Below are 23,709 nucleotides of genomic sequence, written 5' to 3'. Positions count from 1 at the left end.
AATCCCTCCATAAATCGACTGTCCCTGTCACTCACTATGGTCTTGGGGAGACCATGAAGTCTAAACACTTCCCTATAAAAACAACTCGGCCACCTGTGAAGCAGATGACCGAGAGGTTATGACGAAGAAATGTGTGTACTTGGTCAGCTTGTCGACGACTACATATATGCAGTCCTACCCCTGTGCTGCTGGCAACCTTGTAATACAATCCATGGATATACTTTCCCATTTCCTCTCAGGAATGGGAAGAGGCTGCATTAATCTCGTGGGGTGTGTCTGCTCTCCCTTGTTCCTTTGACAAGTATCACACTCCCATACGTGCCTCAAAACATCCCCCTTGAGGCCCCTCCACGTGAAATGCTCTCGGATAGCTTGGTATGCCTTGAGGAACCCCTGATGTCTTGCTAGTGGAGACTCATGCGCAACTTGCATAATCCTCTCCCTCAACTGCGAACCAGGTGCCAAATAGATCTAGTTTTTGTAGTAGATCACCTCATCCATCACATGAAACCGATCATCTGCATGGGTGCCATCTAAGATCTCACAAGCCTGCCTCTCCTTAGAGTACTCTACCAACAATTGCGCCCTCCAATCCTGGCAGATACTCATAAGGGATCTTCAGTGTTTTAAGACCTGGCCGGCTCAAAACCGATTCGGCCGAGTTGGTCCGAGTCAAGGCCTCACTGGGTCGACTCGGCTAGTGAACCGTTTCGGTCGACCGGGTTATTATTGAGCCGAACGAGTTGTCTAACAACTCGGCCAGCTTGGTAATAACTCGGCTGGCTCGGCCGAGTCCGAGCCTACTCGGTCGGGTTGGATGACAGCGACCCGTGAATTAAAAAACAATGATTTTTTTTAAATTTTTTTTGCTTTTGGGGGACTCCAAGGTTTTCACGATGATACTTTAATGGTTTTTTGTCCCTAAATAAGTTTATCTCGCTTGATCTTGAGAGGTTTGTTTAGGTGGTATCACATATGTAGTAGAGATTCCTTAAGGGATAGCTTCATTCTTCTTCAAAACCTTCCAATAGGTTCTTTGCCCCTTTCTTAAAGCAAACCTAACTTTGTGGCCCCAACCTTGGCCCTCCAAAGATGAGCATCGAGCCTTGAGTTGATTCCACGTGATGCTACACCCCTTGATGAGCCTCCAAATGCTAAAACACTAAACTTAAAAGCTTGGACATTGGACTATTTGATGATATGCCCAAATGGACTGAAGATGCCCCCTGGCTAGCCTTGACCCTATTTTGGTGGATGGTGCCTTCTTCCAAAGCACAGATGAGGATGGTTATCATTGAGATGACTTAGGAGGGCTAGCACATCCCTCTTTGATGCCAATGATTACCCTTAGGGGTGCCATGTCACTCACATGCTTGAAAAGGGTGACGTAGGGTCTCTCCTAGATGACATCATGGTGGAGGATGCACCTTTTGAAGATGTACACATGCACTTTGAGACTTTCTTGGAGTGAGGAACACTCTTGGACCCTTGTATTAGTTCCTTGATGACTTACAATCTATTTTGGAGGATAACGCCATTTCTAGCCTCCTTGTTTATGTGTTTTTGTTTTGATCTCTATATCATCATCATGTATGTATTGGATAGTGCACACGGTGCCATTTTGATATAATGGATATATTTATGAGCCTACTTTGATCATATGTTGTCTTCTATCTATATTATAACGCTGTGTGTTTGGAAACATGAATGAAAATCTTTAAAATTATGTTTTTTTTATAAAAAAATAAATATTTAATGTATTTTTTACAACGACCGAGTCGATATCGAGTCGGAGTTGGAGTCGAAGTCGACCCTCGGCCAAGTCGGAGTTTTAAAACATTGGGGATAATGTCGCGGGCCTCTTGGATAAAGCGTCAACTATTACATTCTTCTTGCCCTTGACATACTGTATGTCAAAATCGTAGGTCTGGATCTCGCTGACCCACTTCTGCTGCCTCTCGTTGAGCTCTCTCTACTTCAAAAAGAACCGAAGACTGTTGTGATCAGTGTTCTCCCTAAACCTGTTGCCCACCAGGTACTGTTGGAATTTGGCCAATGCATGCATGATGGCCAATATCTCCTTGTCATATATAGAGTAGAGCCTCTCATGACAATATTCAGGGCCTTCAATTATTCTGATGTTGCTTAGGTCATCACTATATTTAAACACATCTCAATGGTAGCTTCCTTCTTCAACTTCTTAGCAACACCCAACTAAGCTTCAACACTTCTTCCAAAAACATCCAAGTCTTGTTTGCGACTTCATCAATCACGAATAACTATCTGTAGTGCTTTAGCCTATCTCCGATCTTCATTCTTTCTTCATAATCTTCATTATAGCTGTCCCAACATGTCCTCCCTTTGAACTGGGGAGATATATACCTTCTTTATAGGGTTAGCATGTTGATACAATGGGAGCATAATAAATCAAATTTTTGATATTAAAACCTAAACCTTATTAGGTTTACAATCAACAAGGGTTACACTTGTCATGCCCTAGATTTTCACATCAATCTATGCTAGGGTTTTGTCACAGACCCTAAATTCCTCTATCAAAACTAAATTTTAGATATTACAACTAGATTCAATCATAGCGAGAGCATTTTACATCTAGGGTTTCATTATCACGTCCTAGAATCTTATATCAATCTCTACTAGGGTGACTTTTTTGTCATAAGCCCTAGATACAAACTTAAAAACTTTAATGTTAGATATTTAATAACTTTGACCAAGCTAGGGTTTCAATCATGCAGAAGCACATACACCTAGGGATTCATTCCTAGGATTATCTATTACAAGGGTTTTGACATAAACCCTAATTCATCAACATAAAACCCTAAAAATCTAGGGTTTCATATAACAAGAGATTAGGATATAATAATATATTCTAGACTTTATCGACAAACCCTAAATAAGCTAGGGTTTCATCATAAAATCAACAAACCCTAAACATTAAGACGATTAGGGTTTTATAGTCAACCCTAAAGGTTAGTGTTTTGCCAAAGTAAACAAAAGATAGAATGTGTGACAAGGGTTGATTTAATTCAAAGACTAATCACCCTAAACGAGAATCTTGATGATTCAAAGACCTAGACATGAGAGAGTTAGTAATATAAAGCCAACTTTAAAGACAAAAAGATTGTACCTTTTTGTATGAAGATGACTAGCTACCAATCATGTGGTTTTATACATACCTTGAGTTGCTCCTTTTACAAACCTTGTGGGGTTTCCTTGCAACAAAGCTTCTTTCTTCTTTTGAATCAACTTATCAAGTCATGATTGTTATTGCAAGCTCCCTTTTGATCTTTAGAGTATACCTGCAAATTTTCTTTCCAAGGAAAATACTCGAGCAATAATAATGAAGAAATCAAAGTAGAATACTTATCTCTTGCGAGAAGAGCTTCCTTTTTCATAAGATCATTATTACTTTTATGTAATTGCAACATTTGCTTGACAAGTACTATCAAAAGTACACAAGTATAGGAATATAATCTAGGGTTTACATTAAACTTTAAAAAAAATGAATTCTTAGGGATTTGAGCTACAAATTCTAGACATCATTCAATTTTATTAGTGCCAAGAATTGCCATATATCTTGGACTAGGATTTGAATAGAGAGAGAGTTTATATGAACTTGCAATCCTAGGATCATGCAAGCACCTAAACCCTAAAACATTAGATCCTTAACAAATGAATATTGTATACATACCTTAGACTTTCATGATTGAAGCTTATAGCTCTCCTTGCAAAATGAAGACACATTGTTAGATGATTAAGACATAAAGAAAAAAAATAATACTTACTTGACTTTTGGTAAGACCATCAAAGCTTCTTCCTCAAGCTGCTGCAAGACAAACAAGTTCTTCATTGTAGTAGACTTTTTCCTTCCTTGAGACAGAGATGCTAAGATTGCTCTTTCTTCAATTATAGGCTATGTACCAAATTCTAGTAGACTGCTCAAGACAGTGTTGCGGGGGAGCGCCCCCCCCCCCCTCTCGCTCCCGCTCCCGATCCGCGCTCCGGGCGGGAGCGACTCGGGAGCGGGTCGGGAGCGCGCTCCCTAAAAAAAATTTCGCTCCCTGCCTTTTCGGGAGCGTTTTGCCTTTTTTGCATTTTTTTTTTGTAGTAATGTTCGAAATGCAATTTTTTTTGAAAGAAACAAATAGTTTTTGAGTGGGGCAACTTAATGATCAAGTCTAGGCCCTAGTATTGATATGCTATTCATGGTAATGTTAAATTCTTAAAGTAAAAGTGACATTTTCTTTAATTTTCATTTTCATCCTTTTACTTAAATTTTTAACATTACCATGAAATGACTCAGGATGTTTGAGAGTGGTTTCGTCCTCATTGGATTTCATATGGAGAAAGTAGAATTTTAGATTTCATTCAAAATCCAGCAGACTTATCAGTTTTTCAGGATTTCAGGATTGGGGGATTGCAATGTTTCCATTGAATTTTGTCATGTATTAGGGTATGGAACTCATATTTAATCAAGAGTGCCAATCCCTCTATGTACCTTGATGTTAGTGACATTGGTTGTCGAACTCCTCTATCATGACCCTTCTAAAAATGTACGCATCACTCAAACAAAATCTTGACTTGACATGCTATGCTTTTTCTATCTTATGTTAATGCTTAGAGGGTGATATTAATGACAAAGATCCCTATACAGATACAAAGGTAATGACAAAGATACCTCTGGATATTAATGCTTGGAGGGTGATATTAATGACAAAGATCCTGATTTTGCAACAAGACTAAAAAATTAGACATTTCTCGTGGTGGCAAGAGGCCCAAGCATAAGAAATAGATAATAGATTTACTTCTCTTTTCTAGTTTCTAGTAGCTTTTATAACTATTGACTCTTTCATATTTATTATGATATTTTTTTAAACAATATATGACAATTTAAGTTTGAAGTTGGCAATTATAACTCATTAGTAATGAATTATGAATATGATGCTTCATGAAAGTTGAAAGTTGTTTCATTTCATTTCATTTTATAACATTTCATTTCATGTTAGATATTATTTGTTGTAATGGTTACACTTAGCTTACAAGTACAACTTTGGTGATCAATGATGATAAATGTTATATATTGAATTTTGAAAGCTTGAAACTTTAAGATTGATGAATCATGAGACTCAATATGTTGTATGTTACTATGTTACTAACTTGCGGACGTGGTTGATGAAGATTATAACTTCTAGATGATTGTTGTTATATGGTTCAATCTATGCTTTTTTATGTTTTTTATATCTAATTCATCATTCTACATGTTTTTGTTGACATATATGTATCAAAAATTAAAAAATATAAAAAATATATATATTTTTAAAAAATCGCTCCGGGATTCGCTCCCAAACCGGGAGCTTCTGAAAATGTTCGCTCCCGCTCCCGCTTCTGCTCCCGCTCCCAAGTAACATTGGCTCAAGATAAGCCTAAAATGTATTGCACAACAAAGAGTCTTTTGTCAGCGTCTCTGTCACTTATAGGTCTCGACCTCCCTATAATATGTATGCACAGGTCTCTATACAGTTCGATCCTTAAGCTTGTAGCTTGGCTATTTAGATCAAAATGCTACTCGGCTCCCTTTACTATTGGTCTTGGCCTGGTTAGGGCTAATCACCAGTCATCCACAACCTTAATCTTTTGCACAAGTAATCTCCTAACAATTGCGGCTATCCTTTTGTGTGGCTCCTTAACTCTTCACTAGCTGGTAGAGCTATTTCTAGCTCACTGTATAGACTTATGACTCCTTTCCAAACAAGGGTCTAGGGCTCGACCCTTCTTCAAGCTTCAGTACAGGTCTGTGGCCTAACAACCAGAGGTATAGTCTTAAACACATGCCCATTAATGTGACATATCAGTTCAGTTCTCCTTTTGGATGGCTTGGCCTTGAAAGGTAGACTTCAAACTCTTGTTTTTCCAATCAATAGTGATCTTCGAGTTGCCTTTTCATCACTGCCCTGAGCTTTGATACCATCTTAAGAAATCCATTAGGGCAACACAAGGATAATTTATTGTTGATTTCTCTTACTTGACATTTACTTGTGATATCATATTTTTCTTTTGTTGATTGTGTTAGTGTTCTTATCATCAAATAAATGCCAAAAACTATAAAATGGACACAAGATGTAGGTTCTCAGCTAGGGCAAAACCCCTCTCCTAGGGGAAAACCCAAAAATTATTCTTCTCTTCTTTAGAATCAAATCAATTGAGACAACCTTGACCTTTGACCAGATCAAAAGGACCTCCTACAATCCTCCTAGTCAACGTCCCAATACATTTAACCAAACTCCAAAAGTCAACTTTAGTCAATAGCTTCAATGCAACATCAAGATCCAATTTCAATCCTTCATCAAATCTTTGGCCCTACCACTTCATCTGCAACTTCGTCCTTCCTGTAATTTCAGAATCTCGCACATGTGGGTGATCAAGAGAGAATCTTTGACTTCTTTTGTTGGATAAATGTCTCCTTCTCCTTTATTTATGGACTTCTTCACATCTCTTTTCTCCTATCTGAACTGCATATCAAACTTGTCTTCATTCATACTTCAAATAGGTCGAATAGTCTTCTATTTATAGTGGTTTGAGGTTGTTCTTTTAGGCCGACTTGAAGGAATTGAGGTTGACTTGGAGGACTAGAGGTCAATTTGATGGAGGAGGGTTATATGACCCATTTACAATAAAAATAATTTGTATTTCTAGACATAGAAAGTCCAAGAATGGTCTAATATATCATGACTTTGACTTTGACTCAAGACACAAACCCTAGAGCATTCAATGGGTGCTTTTGACCTATAAACAAAATACATAGAGCATGAAACCCATGCTCATAAAATAATTTTTCCTTTTTATAATATTTTTTCTTTTCTTTCTTTTGACAAATACATTACATTATGACTCAAGTACAATTATGAAGACCGATACTAGTTACATTTATCAACATAAAGCAAGATACTCGTGCTAATAGATAATCCAACCACTGGCTATGAAACAATAATCTTCAATAATGAACACAATTAGAGCCTTAAAAATCATTCAACACATACCATGAAACATCAAGAGAGAGACACCTTGAATTGAAACCCCAAAGATTTATGATTTATTATCAAAAGAAAATTTCCAGCAAAGCTTAGCTCAGTTCATTAAATCATCATATCAAATGAGGAGAAAAATGCTTCCTTAAATAGATAACGAAAGGGATCAACCGCTCCAAGTGGAAAATAATAGCTAGTAGCTCGATAAATGGCTTGATCATTGTGAAAAAATTTTGATCCCTTGATTAGCAGGCACAAATCTTTTATATTCCTTGTTTACTGTGCTGGAGGGATCAAATTTTGACTTCTAGACCACTAGAGGATCTTTAAAAATATAATTATCGTTACTTGTGCAAAATTTTTAACCTTTTGTTCCAAAAATTTCGATTTGTTGGAGAAAATAGTCTTCTGGGTCCAACAAATTTCTGGACTGGGCCCTTCTGCCTTGGAAACGAGGTTTTTCATTTTGACTTGAATTTTTTCCTTTAGAAATAGCCTCAATAATTTTGTGATGATTTTTCCACTTGGAGGGTAATTAATTTTTCCCTTCATTTTATTTTTTTGATAATTTCTGGCTACTTTTATTTTTATTTTTGTCAAAAATTAAATTATAGAGTCAAGAGGGGATACCAAATATTTTTCCACCCTCTGGGTCTAAAAGATATTTTGGTAATGTTCACCAAAAATATTTCTTGAGACAATTTTACATCAAGATATTACAAGAATCAACTCTTAGAAGAGAAATTTTACACAGACATAGACCCTTAAGACTCAAGAAAATTCTGCGACGCAAGACAAATGATCTAGTATGATAAAAATACATTGACTCGATAACACTAGGACTCACCTAAGACCTTGTCAATAAGTTCCACTCTAGCTTTGGGGTATATCTGGGAGAAAAACTTTGCGAATTATTCGTGTTTACAAACACAAATAATTTGGCGAGATAAAAAAACTCCATAGAGTGAAACCCTTTGAGAAGAATCATAGGCTTACCTAGGTGTTGTTACATGGCTTAATAGTCATACTATAATCATTTTTACAATACATTTTTATAATACAAAGGCATAATTTGGGATTACAATGATGATAATGACTGAAATTTTTTTGACTACACTTTTGTACTCTACTTCTTGAAACCAACGTTTCAAAACTCTGACTCAGGTTCATAATCGGCCTAGGGTCGGCTCCGACTCCGACTTTGAATTGGTATCGACTCGGTCGGTTTGATTTCAATGACCCGGTCATTGTAAAAAATACATTAAATATTTATTTATTTATTTATTTTTTAATGAAAAAACATAATTTTAAAGATTTTCATTCATGTTTCCAAACACAAAGCATTAGAATATAGAGAGAAGACAACATATGATCAAAGTAGGTTCATGAATATATCCATTATATCAAAATGGCACCCAGTGCACTGTCCAATACATACATGATATAGAGATCAAAACAAAAGCACATAACCAAGAGGCTCTAAATGGCCTCTACAACAAAAGTAAATTGTAAAACATCACTAGTCACTAGTACTACTGGCTACTGCTAGAGAAGCCAACATCATCTGGCTCAGACTCTGAATCAGAGTTAGACAGGGAAACCTATGGCTCCTCCTCCTCATCACCATCTCCAATTGCAACTGTAGAAGTAGTAGCACTAGCAGGCGTAGTAGCTACACGCTGAGATAGATGAGATATGCGCTTCCGTTGTGGCTGAGTAGAGGAAGTGCCTGCAACTGGAGGACTTGGGGCTGGGCCTGGTACAAGTGGATCTGCATTCAACTGAACATTATGTTCAGCAACAACTTCAGCTAATGCCTCTGTCTGTAAATCCAAATCAATACCAAAATCCTTGTCAAAATCAAACTCTGCTGGATGACTCTCCACTACCCAATCTGATGCTGGATCAATATCTTCCAACACAATGGGATTTGTATCAGGTCTTTTGTTCAGCAATTGGTTGCGTCTTAGTCGAAGGTTGTATTGGACATAGACTAGATCATTTAACCGTTTTTGTTCCAAACAGTTTCTCTTCTTCGTGTGAATCCTCTCAAAGACAGACCAATTGTGTTCACACCCAGTAGAACTGCAAGTTTGACTCAAAATACAGATTGCAAACTTCTGCAATTGAGGACAATGGCTACCAAATGCCTCCCACCATTGTGCTACAAAAAACATAGTTGTGTAATGAGTTAGCTCAACAAATTATATCCAACTTTCAAATTATAAACAATTTAACAAAATAAGAATTTGAAAATTGAAATTGTTTGTTTACCTGGCTCATCTGCTTCCCTTGCAATCCTTGTTAGGTTCTTGCCAAAGGTACCTGTGGCTCTACTGAAACAAGTGATCTGTCGGTGTATCTCCAGCTGATCACTCTCCTTAGGGATCATGCGGTCAATGCAGTCAATCAATCCATCTCTAACCTCCCCAGTCAAAGCTTCTGCCTCTAGAGCTTTATAATGATACCTTGGGTTTAGAAAAAACCCAGCTGCATGTATAGGGCGATGGAGTTGATTGTTCCATCTTTCATCAATGATTGCCCAAATGGGCCCATACTTAGCCACTCTATCCTTGTATACTGCCTTTATTTGCTCCTTTGCTTGATCCATAGCCTCATAAATGAAGCCCATAGCCAATCTTTCCCCATCCACCAACCGCAACACCTTAACCAGTGGCTCAACAACCTTCACAATCTCTGCTGCCTTTTTCCAAAATATTTCTTCATTAACTTTCTTTTTCACATCTTTGCCATCCTGTTTGCAAGACCATTGGCATTCATTTCATTCATCACTAGAAAACACCCTTTGCAAGTTTCTATGTTGGGAAAGCATAGATTGCAATGTCAAAAAATGAGTTGCAAATCTAGTGATGGCAGGCCTAATAATATCCCTGTCCCCTGTGTGTTTCCTCATCAGGCTCAAAATCCATGAGTGATTGTAGATATATTTTGTTATGCTTTTGGCATGCTCTACAGTGTTCTTGACCCAATCTATTTTGCCAATATCCTCAAGCATTAGGTCTATGCAATGTGCAACACATGCGGTCCAAAAGATGGTTTTGTGTTTTTCCTCTAACATTTTACCAGCAAGAACATAGTTAGAGGCATTATCTATGATGATTTGAACAACATTAGCCACCCCCACCTCTTCAACAACCTCATCCAAAAGCTAAACAAGTGTGCATCTTTCATCCTATCAGATGCATTAACTAATTTTAGAAACATGGTTCCCTGGGGCAAAAAATAAGAAAGTTTATGATGGTACGGTTCCTTTGATTAGTCCATCTATCTGACATGATGGTACATCCTATTTTTTCCCATGAGCTTTTGAAATCTTTCAAATATTCATCAATGTAGGAAACTTCTTTTCGCAAAAGCAATCCCCTTAACACATGCATAGTAGGGCCTTTGAATCCCTTTCCAACAACAAATATGGCATCAAACATAGGTTCATAATATGGTGAACGAGAAGCATTGAAGGGGATATCATAATCATACCACCATCTAGCTATGTAATCACAAACAGTCTCTCTCAATTATTTCTTCCAATGGTCATCTAAAGTGGGCTGCATATGATTTCGACTAGCTCGAGGATCATGTGCATCTGATGGAGAGGAGGGTGTGAAATAACTTTTGATATCACCCCTCTTTTCATTTTACCCTTACCCTTTTCTTGAATAGGCTCCAAAGAGGGAGGAACATAGCGAAAGGGGTTGGATGCATCAGTGCAAGGGATAGATGAAGAGCCCTCATAATCAAAATTGGGGTTGGCAGCCATCAGTGGTTGTATACTCCTATTCCTCTCAATTTCATCCTCTATTTCTTTTTTCCTAGCTCTTTCTTGCTCAAACTTCTCAAAGTTATCTAGCAACTCCTTCCTAATCTCCCCAATTTGTGCTGATGGTGCTTCACATGGAGTAATTTGGCCTCTACTACCAGCCAAGTGTTGTTTCAGCCTATGAATGCCCCCTCCACCCTCCTTAATTTTTCTATGACAAAATTTGCAATGCATTTGACTATCAATCATTTTAGCATATGCCCAAGCAACATCTTTCGCTCTAGGAGCCATTTTCTGATATTTGGACTTGGAAATGAAAGGAAAAAAATCTGAAAATGAAAAATAAAAAACATTGCTTCAATGCTCATTTCTTTTACAAAAAAGACTCTTTTCAATTTCCAGATTTGCACAAAAAAAGAAGAAAAAACATATTTTAGAAGTGAAAAAAATACCCCTAGGCACAAACCACCTCCTCAATGCTACTCCAATGGCTGCTCAAGAAGCTCCTCACTGTTGCTCCAATGATTGCCCAAGACTCTTCACTGCTGCTCCAAAAACAAACTCCACAACTCTTCACAAACTCCTTACAAATTCTCACACAAATCCAATGAGATAGCTGTGAGGAAATGTGAGGGGGTTGGGTAGCTTTTATAGGCTTGGGAGCAATGTTTTACAACTCGGACTCGGACTCGGACTCGGCCGAGGATCGACTCGGACTCGGACTCGGACTCGGTAATGACTCGGCCGACTCGATTTCAATGACTCGGTCGTTGTAAAAAATACATTAAATATTTTTTTTTTTTATAAAAAACATAATTTTAAATATTTTAAACATAATTTTAAAGATTTTCATTCAAGTTTCCAAACATACAACATTATAATATACATGGAAGACAACATATGATCAAAGTAGGCTCATGAACCAATCCATTATATCAAAATGGTACGGTGTACCCAATGGCAATAGTAAATACATAGTCAACTGTAGTCTGTCATACATGATCAAAGACTCAAGAGTCAAAACAAAATACAAATAACCAAGGAGGCTAGTAGCTACTGCCAGAGGAGCCAAGATCATCTCGACCAATCTCTGGGTCATCATCATCAGAGTCAGACAAGGGGCCCCATGGCTCCTCCTCCTCATCATCGTCTCCAACTGCAATTGTAGAAGTGGTGCCAGTACCACTAGGCTGTGCAGCAGATGCAAGCTGAGATAGAGTACAAATGCGGCTGCGCTTCTGTCGTGGCTGAGCAGAGGAAGCACCTACAACTGGAGTCCTACTAGCTGGCTGTGAGACTGAGGCTGGTGGATTGGGATCTGCATTCAACTGAACATGCTGCAGTGGATCTCCAACATCAAGTGATTCAAGATCCTCATCAGGATCAAACTCTGGTAGACGACTCTCCACTACCCAATCTGATGTTGGGTCAATGTCTTCCAACACAATGGGATCTGAATCAGGTCTTTTGTTCAGCAATTGGTTCCGTCTGAGCCGAAGGTTGTATTGGACAAAAACTAGATCATTCAACCGTTTTTGCTCCAAACGGTTTCTCTTCTTTGTGTGAATCCTCTCAAAGACAGACCAATTGCGCTCACACCCAGATGCACTGCAAGTTTGACTCAAAATACGAATTGCAAACCTTTGCAATTCAGGGCACTGGCCACCAAAGGCCTCCCACCATTGTGCTGCAAAAAACATAGGAGTGTAATGAATTATGAGTTAGATGAAGGCTGAAGCTCAACAAAATTACAAATTATATCTAACTTTCAAATTATAAATGATTTAACAAACTTTAATAAAAAAAGTAAAACCATTAAGAAATTGAAAATTGAAATTTTTGTTTACCTGGCTCATCTGCTTCTCTTGCAATCTTTGCTAGGTTCTTCCCAAAGGTACCTGTTGCATTGCTGAAGGATGTGACCTGTCGATGTATCTCCAGCTGATCAGACTCCGATGGGACCATGCGCTCAATGCAATCAACCAGTCCATCTCTGACCTCCCCCCTCAAAGCTCCTGACTCCTTAGCTTTATAATGATACCGTGGGTTCAAAAAATACCCAGCTGCATGTATAGGGCGATGGAGTTGATTGTTCCATCTTTCATCAATGATTGCCCAAATGGGCCCATACTTTGCCACTCTATCCTTGTATGCTGTCTTTATTTGCTCCTTTGCTTGATCCATAGCCTCATAAATGAAGCCCATAGCCAACCTTTCCCCATCCACCAACCGCAACACCTTAACTAGTGGCTCAGCAAGCTTCACAATCTCTGCTGCCTTTCTCCAAAAAGTTTCATCATGGACTTTCCTTTTCAATTCTCTGCCTTCTGGTTTGTTAGACCAACTGCTTTGATTCCATTCATCACTGGAAAACATCTTTTGCAAGTTTCTATGTTGGGAAATCATAGATTGCAATGTCAAAAAATGTGTAGCAAATCTAGTGATGGCAGGCCTAATGATATCCTTGCCTCCAGTGTGTTTCCTCATGAGACTCAAAACCAGTGTATGATTGTAGATAAATTTTGTTATGCTTTTGGCATTATCTACAGTGTTTCTGACCCAATCTAATTTTCCAATATCCTCAAGCATGAGGTCTATGCAATGTGCAGCGCATGGGGTCCAAAAGATGGTCTTGTGTTTTTCCTCTAACAGTCTACCAGCAAGAACATAGTTAGAGGCATTGTCTGTGATGATTTGAACAACATTAGCCACCCCCACACCCTCAATAACCTCATCCAATAGCTGAAACAACAAGTGGCCATCTTTTACCTTATCAGATGCATCAACTGATTTTAAAAACATAGTTCCCTGTGGGCAGAAGGCAAGAAAGTTTATGATGGTACGGTTTCTTTGATCAGTCCATCCATCTGACATGATGGTACACCCTGTTCTTGCCCATGATTCCTTGAAATCTTGCAAATACTCATTAATTGATTGAATTTCTTTCTGCAAACGAAACCCCCTTAGCTCTTGCATAGTAGGGCCTTTGAAGCCTTTTCCAGCAGCATGTATGGCCTCAAACATAGGCTCATAATATGGTGAACGAGCAGCATTAAAGGGGATATCAGCATCATACCACCATCTAGCTATGTAGTCACAAGCAGTCTCCCTCAATTCTTTCTTCCAATGGTCATCTAAAGTGGGCTGAGCAAGACCTTTACTAATACTAACTTCAGGACCATGTGCATCTGATGGAGAGGAGCCTGAGTGAGTGAAAAAACTTTTGATAGTCCCATCACCCTTCATTCTACCCTTTCCCTTATCTTGAACAGAAGCAAAAGAGGGAGGAACATAACGGAAAGGGTTTGATGCATCAGTTTGAGGGATAGAGGAAGAACCCTCAAACTCATAGTGGGGGTTGGCAGCCATCATTCTTTGTATCTCCCTCTTCCTCCCAATTTCAGCCTGTATCTCTTTTTGCCTAGTCTTTTCTTCTTTAAATTTTTCAAAGCTTTCCAACAAATTCTTTCTAATCTCCCCAATTTGATCAGATTTACATGCAGTAATATTGCCTTTAATCCCTGCCAAGTGTTGTTTCAGCCTATTAATCCCCCCAGGACCTTCCTTAATTTTCCTATGGCAAAACTTGCAACACATCTGATTATCAACCATTTCAACATATGCCCAAGCAGGATCTTTTGCTCTAGGTGCCATTTTTTGACTAGGAAAACAATCTGAAAATGAAAAAAAATAAAAAAATTGATTCAATGTTCATTTATTTGACAAAAAACACTCTCTAAGCTTTCTTGATATGCAACTAAAATTTACTAAGCAAAAACAGATTTGTAAGGGTGGAAAAAAATACCTCCAGGCACAAACTGCCTCCTCAAGCTTGCTCCAAAAATCAGCTCCTCAATGCTGCTCCAAATGGCTGCCCAAGAAGCTCCTCACTCTAGCTACAATGCTCCTCCAAGACTCCTCACTGCTGCTCCAAAACAAGCTCAAGAACTGCTCACTAACTCTCAAAGAAGACTCTCACTCAAATGCATAAGACTGCTGTGAGTGAAATGAGAGCATTTGGCTGTCTTAAATAGAGTTTGGGAGGGGGAAATGGACCCCAAAAGCATTTAACAAATTACAATAACCATTTAGAATCCACAAACCCTAATTAACTTTACCAAATATCAGCAAAAAATTGATTTTTTTTTATAAAAAACGCTGCCCAGCCGTCCTTTCCATGACTCGGCCGAGTCAATACGGACCCGGCCGGGTTGACCGAGTCAGCTATGACTCGGCCGAGTCATCGAGTCATAGCTGACTCGGTCAGCCGAGCCGGGTCATGGGCCGGGTCACTTAAATGGTGATTGAAACGGTTAGAAACGGCCGTTTCCGTTTCAGTTCGGCCGTTTCGTAAAACATTGCTTGGGAGAGGTAAATGGACTTCAAAAAAACCTAAAACCCAATTAGAATCAAGTTAGGGGTCAGTTTTCCCCCCAAAACGATTCAGTGGTTGTGCTTGGGCGTGGCTGGCTAAACCGGCCAGTTTAACTCGGGCTCGGCCTAGCCAATCGGTTTGTTACTGAACCGGTCGAGTCGGTGACTTGCTCGGCCGATTCGGTAACAAACCGGCCACTGGGCCGTTCTTTCTGCCTAGCTGGACCGACCAGGGGTCTGGCTCGGTCGGCTTGGCCGTTTTTAAAAACATTGCTTGAAACCGTTGACATATACATGGTCAACAGGACTAAAATATTACAATCGATGATAAGCACTTGGAGCAATGCCCAAGGCTACTCCCAAGGTATAAAGTAAGATAAACTAATTGTTACATGAGTTGTGCATGAAAGAGTATGATCAACCAATGTTAGAAGATAGAAAGAAGCATTGGCGAGATATAACATCAAGGCCTTGGCTCAATATCAACTTTATAAATGGGAATGTGAGGAGGGGTTGAGGCAGGAGAAGGGGAACCCTCTCACTCTCAATGGTTGAGAGGGGAGTGATGCAAACCATAATGATATCATTGAAGATTGCGAAGAGGATCTAGGGGGCTGGGGCTGTGAGATCCTTGGCAGGTATTGAGCATCCATTGAAACTCTCTTAACGCTCAAGGCTGTTAGAAAGAATTTGGAAATGGAACATTGATGGGTGATGCATTTGCATCGGGTGAGTCTTTCTTTGAGGTCTTAAAGAGATGGAACGCTTTCCTTGATAGGATTCAGGATGAGCACTATGTTGTGACCTAAGCCTCCCTAGTGTGAACCAATTTGTTGGCTGTAATACTAGAGGAGATGTGTGGTCTCACCAATCTAGACTTCAATGTCCATGGGATTGTGCATGTTACTTACCTTATTTTTCCATGAAGATTGTGTTGAAGAAAGAAGTAATCAATCGAATAGGATTTACCCTAGGTGGACACTGCAAAATCTCTCATGAGATTTAGTACTTCTCTTAGGGACAAAACCAGATGCCTTTGGTCCAATACTTGAGGAAAGTGCTAAGGGATCCACCTAACTCCTTGTAGAGGCAATGGAACCTACCCCTAATCTCATAGTATACCAAGTAGCAAAGGATAAGGTAGTTCTCCAACTCAAAATCTTGAGTTGATCAACTTAGAAGATCCTCTTAGACTCTGGGATGTGTCAGCTTAGAGATGGTGCAAACACCCTCTAAGCTAGCCTAAAGAATATTGAGGCTGTGCGTTTAGTGCTTTTTGGTATACTCAGGTTTGATAATAAGACCATATTTCAACTGCATGAAGTGCTCAAAATATAAATCCATCAGAGGACCGAGAGTTCATAAACCTAAAAATCCCATGAGCATCAAAAAGGCCATGATCGTCAAGCAATATCCAATTTTCAACTGCAAAATCTCCACATGCCTCAAGAAACCCCACTGTATATGTGAGTCACCCCCTTAGACTTGAACCTCTGTTTCCGGTAATTGCTGTTTCAAATGCAATCTCCCTTGGTTTGTCTTGACAAGCCTTAGAAAGTCCCTAAGGAATGAGCCTCCAGAAATCTGTGCCATTCTTCTTTTGGCATTCACAAGAAATGTAGATGTACCTCAAAAGTATGTGAGGTGGAGAAAGTCAACGATGCAGAAAATCCCTTGGTAAGATGTGAGCCTCCGGGAGTCTGCTCTGCAGAGTTCAGACATCCTTAAGAATTGTGCAAGCCCTTACTAAAAATGATGCAAATGTCCCTCGAACACTTTCACATAGGCAATGGTCCTGCCCCTGAAATCTGAAAGGAAATTGTTGTTCTAGTTTTCCTAGTATTATTCTTTTGAAATCGGTTTTGGGCGGAAACTTCTATTCCCACCTCCTGTTAGGAACATGTAGAACCTTGATTTGGGTTCAGGGTGGGTTTTGATGTCCTAGAATTCAGTTCCAGTGCTTTCTTTAACATGAGTATATGTTGGTTTACCTAGGGTAGATATCATTGTTAAATTACTTTTTTATTTATGCCCATGAGTTTCAAGTGTGAATTATGCAAAACCTTGATATTAAATAATAACGTTTGTTGCTTTGGCAGAATTATGAAAGGACACAGTTTTCTTCAAAACAAGATTCAACATGGCAATCTAATAGTTCCAAATGCTTGCTTAGAAAGGATCTACCTCGGAATTTGCACACAGCGTTGAATGGAAGAGTGGTATGCTTTATGATACCTTGAATGGAACAATTTGGCAGTTGCTTTGCCATTAGCAAAACATTGTTTTTAACAAATATCATAATCTTCATGATCCAATTGATTATTTGTTCATAAAGATAAGATTCATGCATTATGAGTCTTCTAGATAATATATTTTTAGGTTACATATTGTTGTTCTCAATGACAGATCTTCAAGTTTCCTGCTAGGAGGAGAATTTTCATAGTGCATTCTACTCTGAAAAATAACAAGTCAACGATGGATAGAACTATTGAGGATGAACTGGAAAATTTGGCTGTTTTGACTGTGGATCCATCCTTGGCTTCACATAAAGCTCATTTCCAGTATAGATATACAAAGTATTTACAACAAAAGCAAGCAATAGAGAAGTATGAAGGGAGCCTTGAGGACTTTTCTCAAGGTTAGGTAATTTGGAAATTGTTGTAGATATACTATAGTGGATGATTCCTATACTCCATGTTTCGGGTTGCATATAGCAGGCATCATTATATTGAATTTATTTTTTTAGGTCACAAAACTTTAGCTACTTCTTTGCTTTCTAGGTTATTTGAAGTTTGGTTTCAATCGAGAAGGAAATAAAATTGTATATCGGGAGTGGGCACCTGCTGCAAAGTGAGTTTTTTCTTCTAAATAAGCTACAACAAGATTCATAATATATTGGATTATAAAATAGTATTTACAATTATTTTCCACGAGGATATTTGTTTGTTAAACCATCTTTCTCTTAGGTAGTTGGCGCAAATTCCAAGAATACTTAGTAGTTTATAACTTTTGCCTGTACATGAAGCAAGAGAATGATAAATTTAACTGTCACACATAAAATATGCTAAAAGACTTTTAATTGTTGGCTTCATGATCTTAAAAATGTTCAGAAAGCAAGATCACTGGGTTCAAAAATTAGATCAAGTTTACTGGTAAACTGACCTTGTAACTATAAAGTGGTTTTCTGCCTCAGAGAGGCACAGCTTATTGGGGATTTCAATGCTTGGAATGGATTGGGTCACCAAATGGAAAAGGATAAGTTTGGTGTTTGGACAGTCTACATACCGGATAAAGATGGAAATCCTGCCATCCCACATGGTTCAAATGTTAAAATTCGAATGAAGGTTGCTAATGGAACATGGATTGATAGGATACCAGCCTGGATTAGGTATGCCACTGTGGACCCTAGCAACTTCGGTGCAGCGTACGATGGTGTTTATTGGGATCCCCCACCTTCTAAAAGGTATCAAGATTATTTTGCCAATAAACCAGATTTTATGTCTTTGGAGTTGAAATTTCTATATAGAATGTCAGTTTTGGAAAACGTCATCAAATGTGTATAACACTGTTTTCACAGGTATGAATTCAAATATCCCCGGCCACCAAAGCCTGAGGCGCCACGAATTTACGAAGCTCATGTAGGCATGAGTGGCATAGAACCACGTGTAACATCATATGTGGAGTTTGCGGAAAATGTACTCCCTCGCATAAAAGCAAACAACTACAACACAGTTCAGTTGATGGCTGTGGCAGAGCATTCTTATTATGGATCATTTGGATATCATGTCACAAACTTTTTTGCTCCCAGTAGTCGGTCAGGCACGCCAGAGGACCTGAAATTCTTGATTGACAAAGCTCACAGTTTAGGTTTACAGGTGTTAATCGACATGGTTCACAGTCATGCTAGTAACAATGTCACAGATGGTCTCAATGGTTATGATATTGGTCAGAGGACAGAAGAATCGTACTTCCACTCTGGAGAGAGGGGATACCACAAGTTGTGGGATAGTCGGCTATTTAACTATGGAAACTGGGAAGTTCAACGTTTTCTGCTTTCTAATTTACGGTGGTGGCTAGAAGAATTCCAGTTTGATGGTTTCCGTTTTGATGGAGTAACCTCAATGTTATACCATCATCATGGTGTTAATGTAGGATTTACTGGGAATTATCAGGAGTACTTTGGCAAGGCAACTGATGTAGATGCCATAGTGTATCTTATGCTAGCCAATTCACTCATACGCAATATCTATCCTGATGCAACCGTTATTGCGGAAGATGTTTCTGGTATGCCAACTTTAGGTCGGCCTGTTTCTGAAGGTGGACTTGGATTTGATTATCGCCTAGCAATGGCTATTCCAGACAAGTGGATTGAATATTTGAAGCATAAACGAGATGAACAGTGGTCGATGGAAGAAATAGTGCTCACACTGACCAACAGGAGATATACTGAGAAATGTGTTGCATATACAGAAAGTCATGATCAGGTACTTATCCAGTTAGTTTCTAATAGTTTTAATAGACTGAACATCTGCTTGTAACTTTATGAGAAATAATCCTGTTTTATTTGACAGATGTTAACATGCTGTGAATTAGCAACTGTGAACTTTGGAAACGGAGTTAAATTTTGGAACATATTTTTGATGTTTGATTAATTTTGTCATAACTTCAACTGTACAACTCCAACAACAAAGTCTCTTTATGCATGATGCATGCACACATGCATACCTTCATCCATGCATTTATACACATGTATGAATGAAGGATTTATCATTTATGCATACATACATGTGTAAGTGCATGTATGCATCCATAATGCCTTTGCATGTATCCATCCCCCTGTCCATCCTTACATACATGGTTGCATTTATACATGCGTACATGCATATTCACTTATGCATACATGCATGCATGAATGAATAAATGAAACCCGACTCTGGTAAAATTTGATATTATCAATATGAATGTCAAAATTAGTATTGCAGATTTGATTCAATATAAAAAGTGTTTCATTTGTCCAAGATTATCAAACCTTTTTCTCATAACACTAGTCTTTTGCTATTCTGTGTTTGGATAGGCAATTGTTGGTGACAAGACTATTGCATTCTCCTTAATGGACAAGGAGATGTACTCTGCCATGTCATGTTTGCAATCACCTTCTCCAGTTGTTGATCGTGGGATTGCACTTCACAAGGTTTGTATTGTTACTCTATATGGCATGGTGTATTGTAACTGGTTACTTACATAATAGCTTAGTGACATGGCATTGCCACAGCTAGGATTGAAGCTTTGCTTGATTTATTATTGAAGAAATATCTCTACAAAGGAAAACTCACACTAGCCTCTCGACTGCATGCATTACATGAGCTAACAGCATTATAATGCTGAAGATAAATATAAAGGTTGATGTCAAAATTTAGCATTCCTGTCAATGGGGTCTTGATTGGTTGGTAAAGCGGGGTGTTGCTGTTCCCCCCCTGGAGACATGTTTGCTCCTTCTGGGCTGATTTGCCCATGTAAGCAGGCCGTGTAATGCAGTTGTGGCCAGGTGCAATTCCTGGTCAAGTTTGGCAGATAGATACCCCCTAGTTGTGGCTGCTTATCTGAAAGATAGCTTCTGTGGGCTTGTGAAATGTACTTTATTCATTTTAATAAATTATGATACTGGGGGAAAGTACCCACTTTATTGTGTTGATCAGAAACTAATATCTTATACTCATTTTTTTGTTCATTGCAGATGATTCATTTCATAACAATGGCACTAGGTGGCGAGGGCTATCTTAATTTTATGGGAAATGAGGTATACACAGATATCCACTCTCTCATTATTGTAAATTATGAAAAGAGCAAAACATGCAAGCTTCAAATGGATTCTGTGGATAATGATGACTGAATGATTCAATACCTATCAGACATTTATATGTTGGCCAAAATAAGGCTAAGTTGCAACATATTGTGCATACATCCCACGGCACCCTATCTTAAATTTTTGACATAGAAGATGCTAATGAATTTTAACAGCTGGATATTATCTGGAATACAGAGTGTGAGCAGCAGCTGTACAATTTCAAATGTTATAAACTTTGTACCAAGGGATTTAAAATTGCAAGGAATGGAAAAACTTGAGGGAGGATTTTCTTTGACAGTGCTATTAGGAGTTTTGATCCTTGTGACAATTTATTTTACATGATTTTGCATTTTATCTAGAAGTGCTCTGTCTTGATAATTTATCTTTGTTGTATTGACTTCTATGCGAGTGCTAGAAAACATGTTGATTTATGTTGGTGCATAGCAATAACATAGACTCATAAATATGGAGAGAATAGTAAATGTCTTGTTATATAAATATTGCAGCAAAAATATCATCAGGAACTTGAGATATGCTATAATGCTACCTGTTACCCACCACCAGTGGGTGACCCCTATAGGAGAATTTTTCTCCTAGATTTGTCTTCATCCGACAGCCAGAAGCCCCTTTGTAGCCACTTGATAGCTCAGTGTGCTACTGAATATGGAGAGAATAGTAAATGTCTTGTTATATAAATATTGCAGCAAAAATATCATCAGGAACTTGAGATATGCTATAATGCTACCTATTACCCACCACCAGTGGGTGACCCCTATAGGAGAATTTTTCTCCTAGATTTGTCTTCAACCGACAGCCAGCAGCCCCTTTGCAGCCACTTGATAGCTCAATGTGCTACTATTCTCCGCCCCCTGAGCCAACCATTGTGTTTCCTCACTCACCTGGTATGATCGTATGTTTGAAGTTGGGCCATTCAACCCCAAAGGTATGATTTCTCATTATGTAATTGGGTGTTTATGTTTGCTTTTTTTGGGCACATTTGGACATGGATTAGTGGGGGGATTCGACATAAAGAATGGGCTTGGATTGCACTCTTCTTCCCTTACCTCAACCTAGGGGTTAATCTTGTATCCTAGTCCCGTGGGATCTCCTCTATTGGCTACTAGCTTTAAGGGTGACACTACATGGAAAACCCTAATTTTGGTTGTGTGGTCCAGCTTCCCGATACAATGTATATCACTCCCTTCCACTCATTACAAGCCCTTTTCACATTTTCCCCATCTGGGTCCACATTTGTCCATTGGGTCCACAAGGTGTTAGACTTCCCCTCCCCTTGTCCACACTTTGGGTTGGGCCTAGAACGATGACCTAGAGGTTGATACAACTAAAAAGAATGATAAAAGCATAATATGGTCACATACAACAGGAAATGTACTACAAAATGCAAAAGATGGCCGGGACAATAAAATTTAGTGCGCGGGCAAAAGCCAAACATGAGCTCTACCTCCTATCACTATGGCCATCACCTGGTTCCTAGGGCCCCTAAGAGTGCCCCTTGCATCAGTAAGGAACCCATGATTGTCCCAACCCCTGGTGGGCGATGAACCGTTCAAGCCAATGTTGCACGAAGCGGGAGCGAAGCGGAAGCGGAAGCGGGAGCGCGGAAGCGTCATTTTCCAAAAATCTAGGAAGCGAAGCGTCCGCGGAAGCGTCTGCTATATATATATATTTTTATATTTTTTTGCATTTATACTCAAAACAAACATCCCAAATACCAAATTAATTGTAGAAGACATGAAAACATGCATATTTTTGCATAAATCAAGATAGATATGGCATCCATGATTCCATTGTAGTTACTAGTATGTACAACAATCATCTATATTCTAGCTATTACAAACATACATCAAATTTTTAAGCATATTATAAAACATAAAACATTTAAGCATATTATAAAACATAAAACATAGAGCATATTATGATTTATCTAGCAAGTGAGCAACTGTCAACATTTGTCATGTCCAAAATTCAAATAATAATGTTTACAAAATATGTCACTTGGTCACCGCCAAGCCAAAAAGGTTCAAAATTCAAATTCACAAGTCTACAAGTCTAATGAGTAATCTATGACAAAAAGTAGTAGATTGTGAATATATCTACTAATCTCTCCTCCTTCCACCACGAATATAACGTGATGGCGGGCCTCCACGTGGTGGCAATGAAGAAGATGGTCCCTGTGTAAGTCGTGGCACTGAAACTGATGAAGAAGAACCCCCTGCTGTTGGTGTTGAACCATGGAACCTAGGAACCAAGGGACCAGATGGGGGTGGGGGTGGTGGCATATCAACACGGTCATCATCATCCTAGAATCGCTCGAAAAATTCATGCAAAACAAAAAAACACTAGTTAACAAAAAAATTAAAAACATGAATTAGAGAAATGCTTTATAAGGGAAAATTGGAAAATTCATACCACAATGGACATACCTGGATAAGAGCATCCTCTAATTGCTCTAGTCGCAACACTCCATCCTCCAAATTGGGCTCCTCTGGATTCTTGTCCCAAATCAACAAGTCTTTATTAGACTTTGCATCTTCACAGTAATGGGACAACAATCGCAAGTTGTAATGAACATAAACCAAGCTCTCTGCCCGGTCTAAATTCAACCTGTTCCTTTTAACACTGTGGATGAAAGAATAAGAGCTCCAACA

The 23,709-nt window shown here is 38.8% G+C and overlaps 1 protein-coding gene across 1 annotated transcript in view; it reads left to right on the top strand.

The window, feature by feature from the left end:
- LOC149167826 (uncharacterized) overlaps positions 1–23,709 on the top strand; it is a 189,368-nt gene that overhangs the window by 10,183 nt on the left and 155,476 nt on the right. The window contains exons 2-9 of the mRNA XM_089430602.1: positions 17,295–17,414; positions 17,602–17,833; positions 17,976–18,045; positions 18,389–18,658; positions 18,773–19,679; positions 20,270–20,386; positions 20,930–21,067; positions 21,214–21,265. Of these exons, the coding sequence (XP_089286728.1) occupies positions 17,295–17,414; positions 17,602–17,833; positions 17,976–18,045; positions 18,389–18,658; positions 18,773–19,679; positions 20,270–20,386; positions 20,930–21,067; positions 21,214–21,265 (1,906 nt within the window). The remainder of the gene's footprint in view (positions 1–17,294; positions 17,415–17,601; positions 17,834–17,975; positions 18,046–18,388; positions 18,659–18,772; positions 19,680–20,269; positions 20,387–20,929; positions 21,068–21,213; positions 21,266–23,709) is intronic.

Source organism: Pinus tabuliformis, chromosome 5_1, assembly GCF_031772625.1.
Source record: "Pinus tabuliformis cultivar Carrire ecotype Pingquan chromosome 5_1, CPIR1, whole genome shotgun sequence".
Classification (NCBI taxonomy): Eukaryota; Viridiplantae; Streptophyta; class Pinopsida; order Pinales; family Pinaceae; genus Pinus; species Pinus tabuliformis.
The sequence above is the reverse complement of the archived record's forward strand: the minus strand, read 5'-3'. Positions and strand labels throughout refer to the sequence as shown.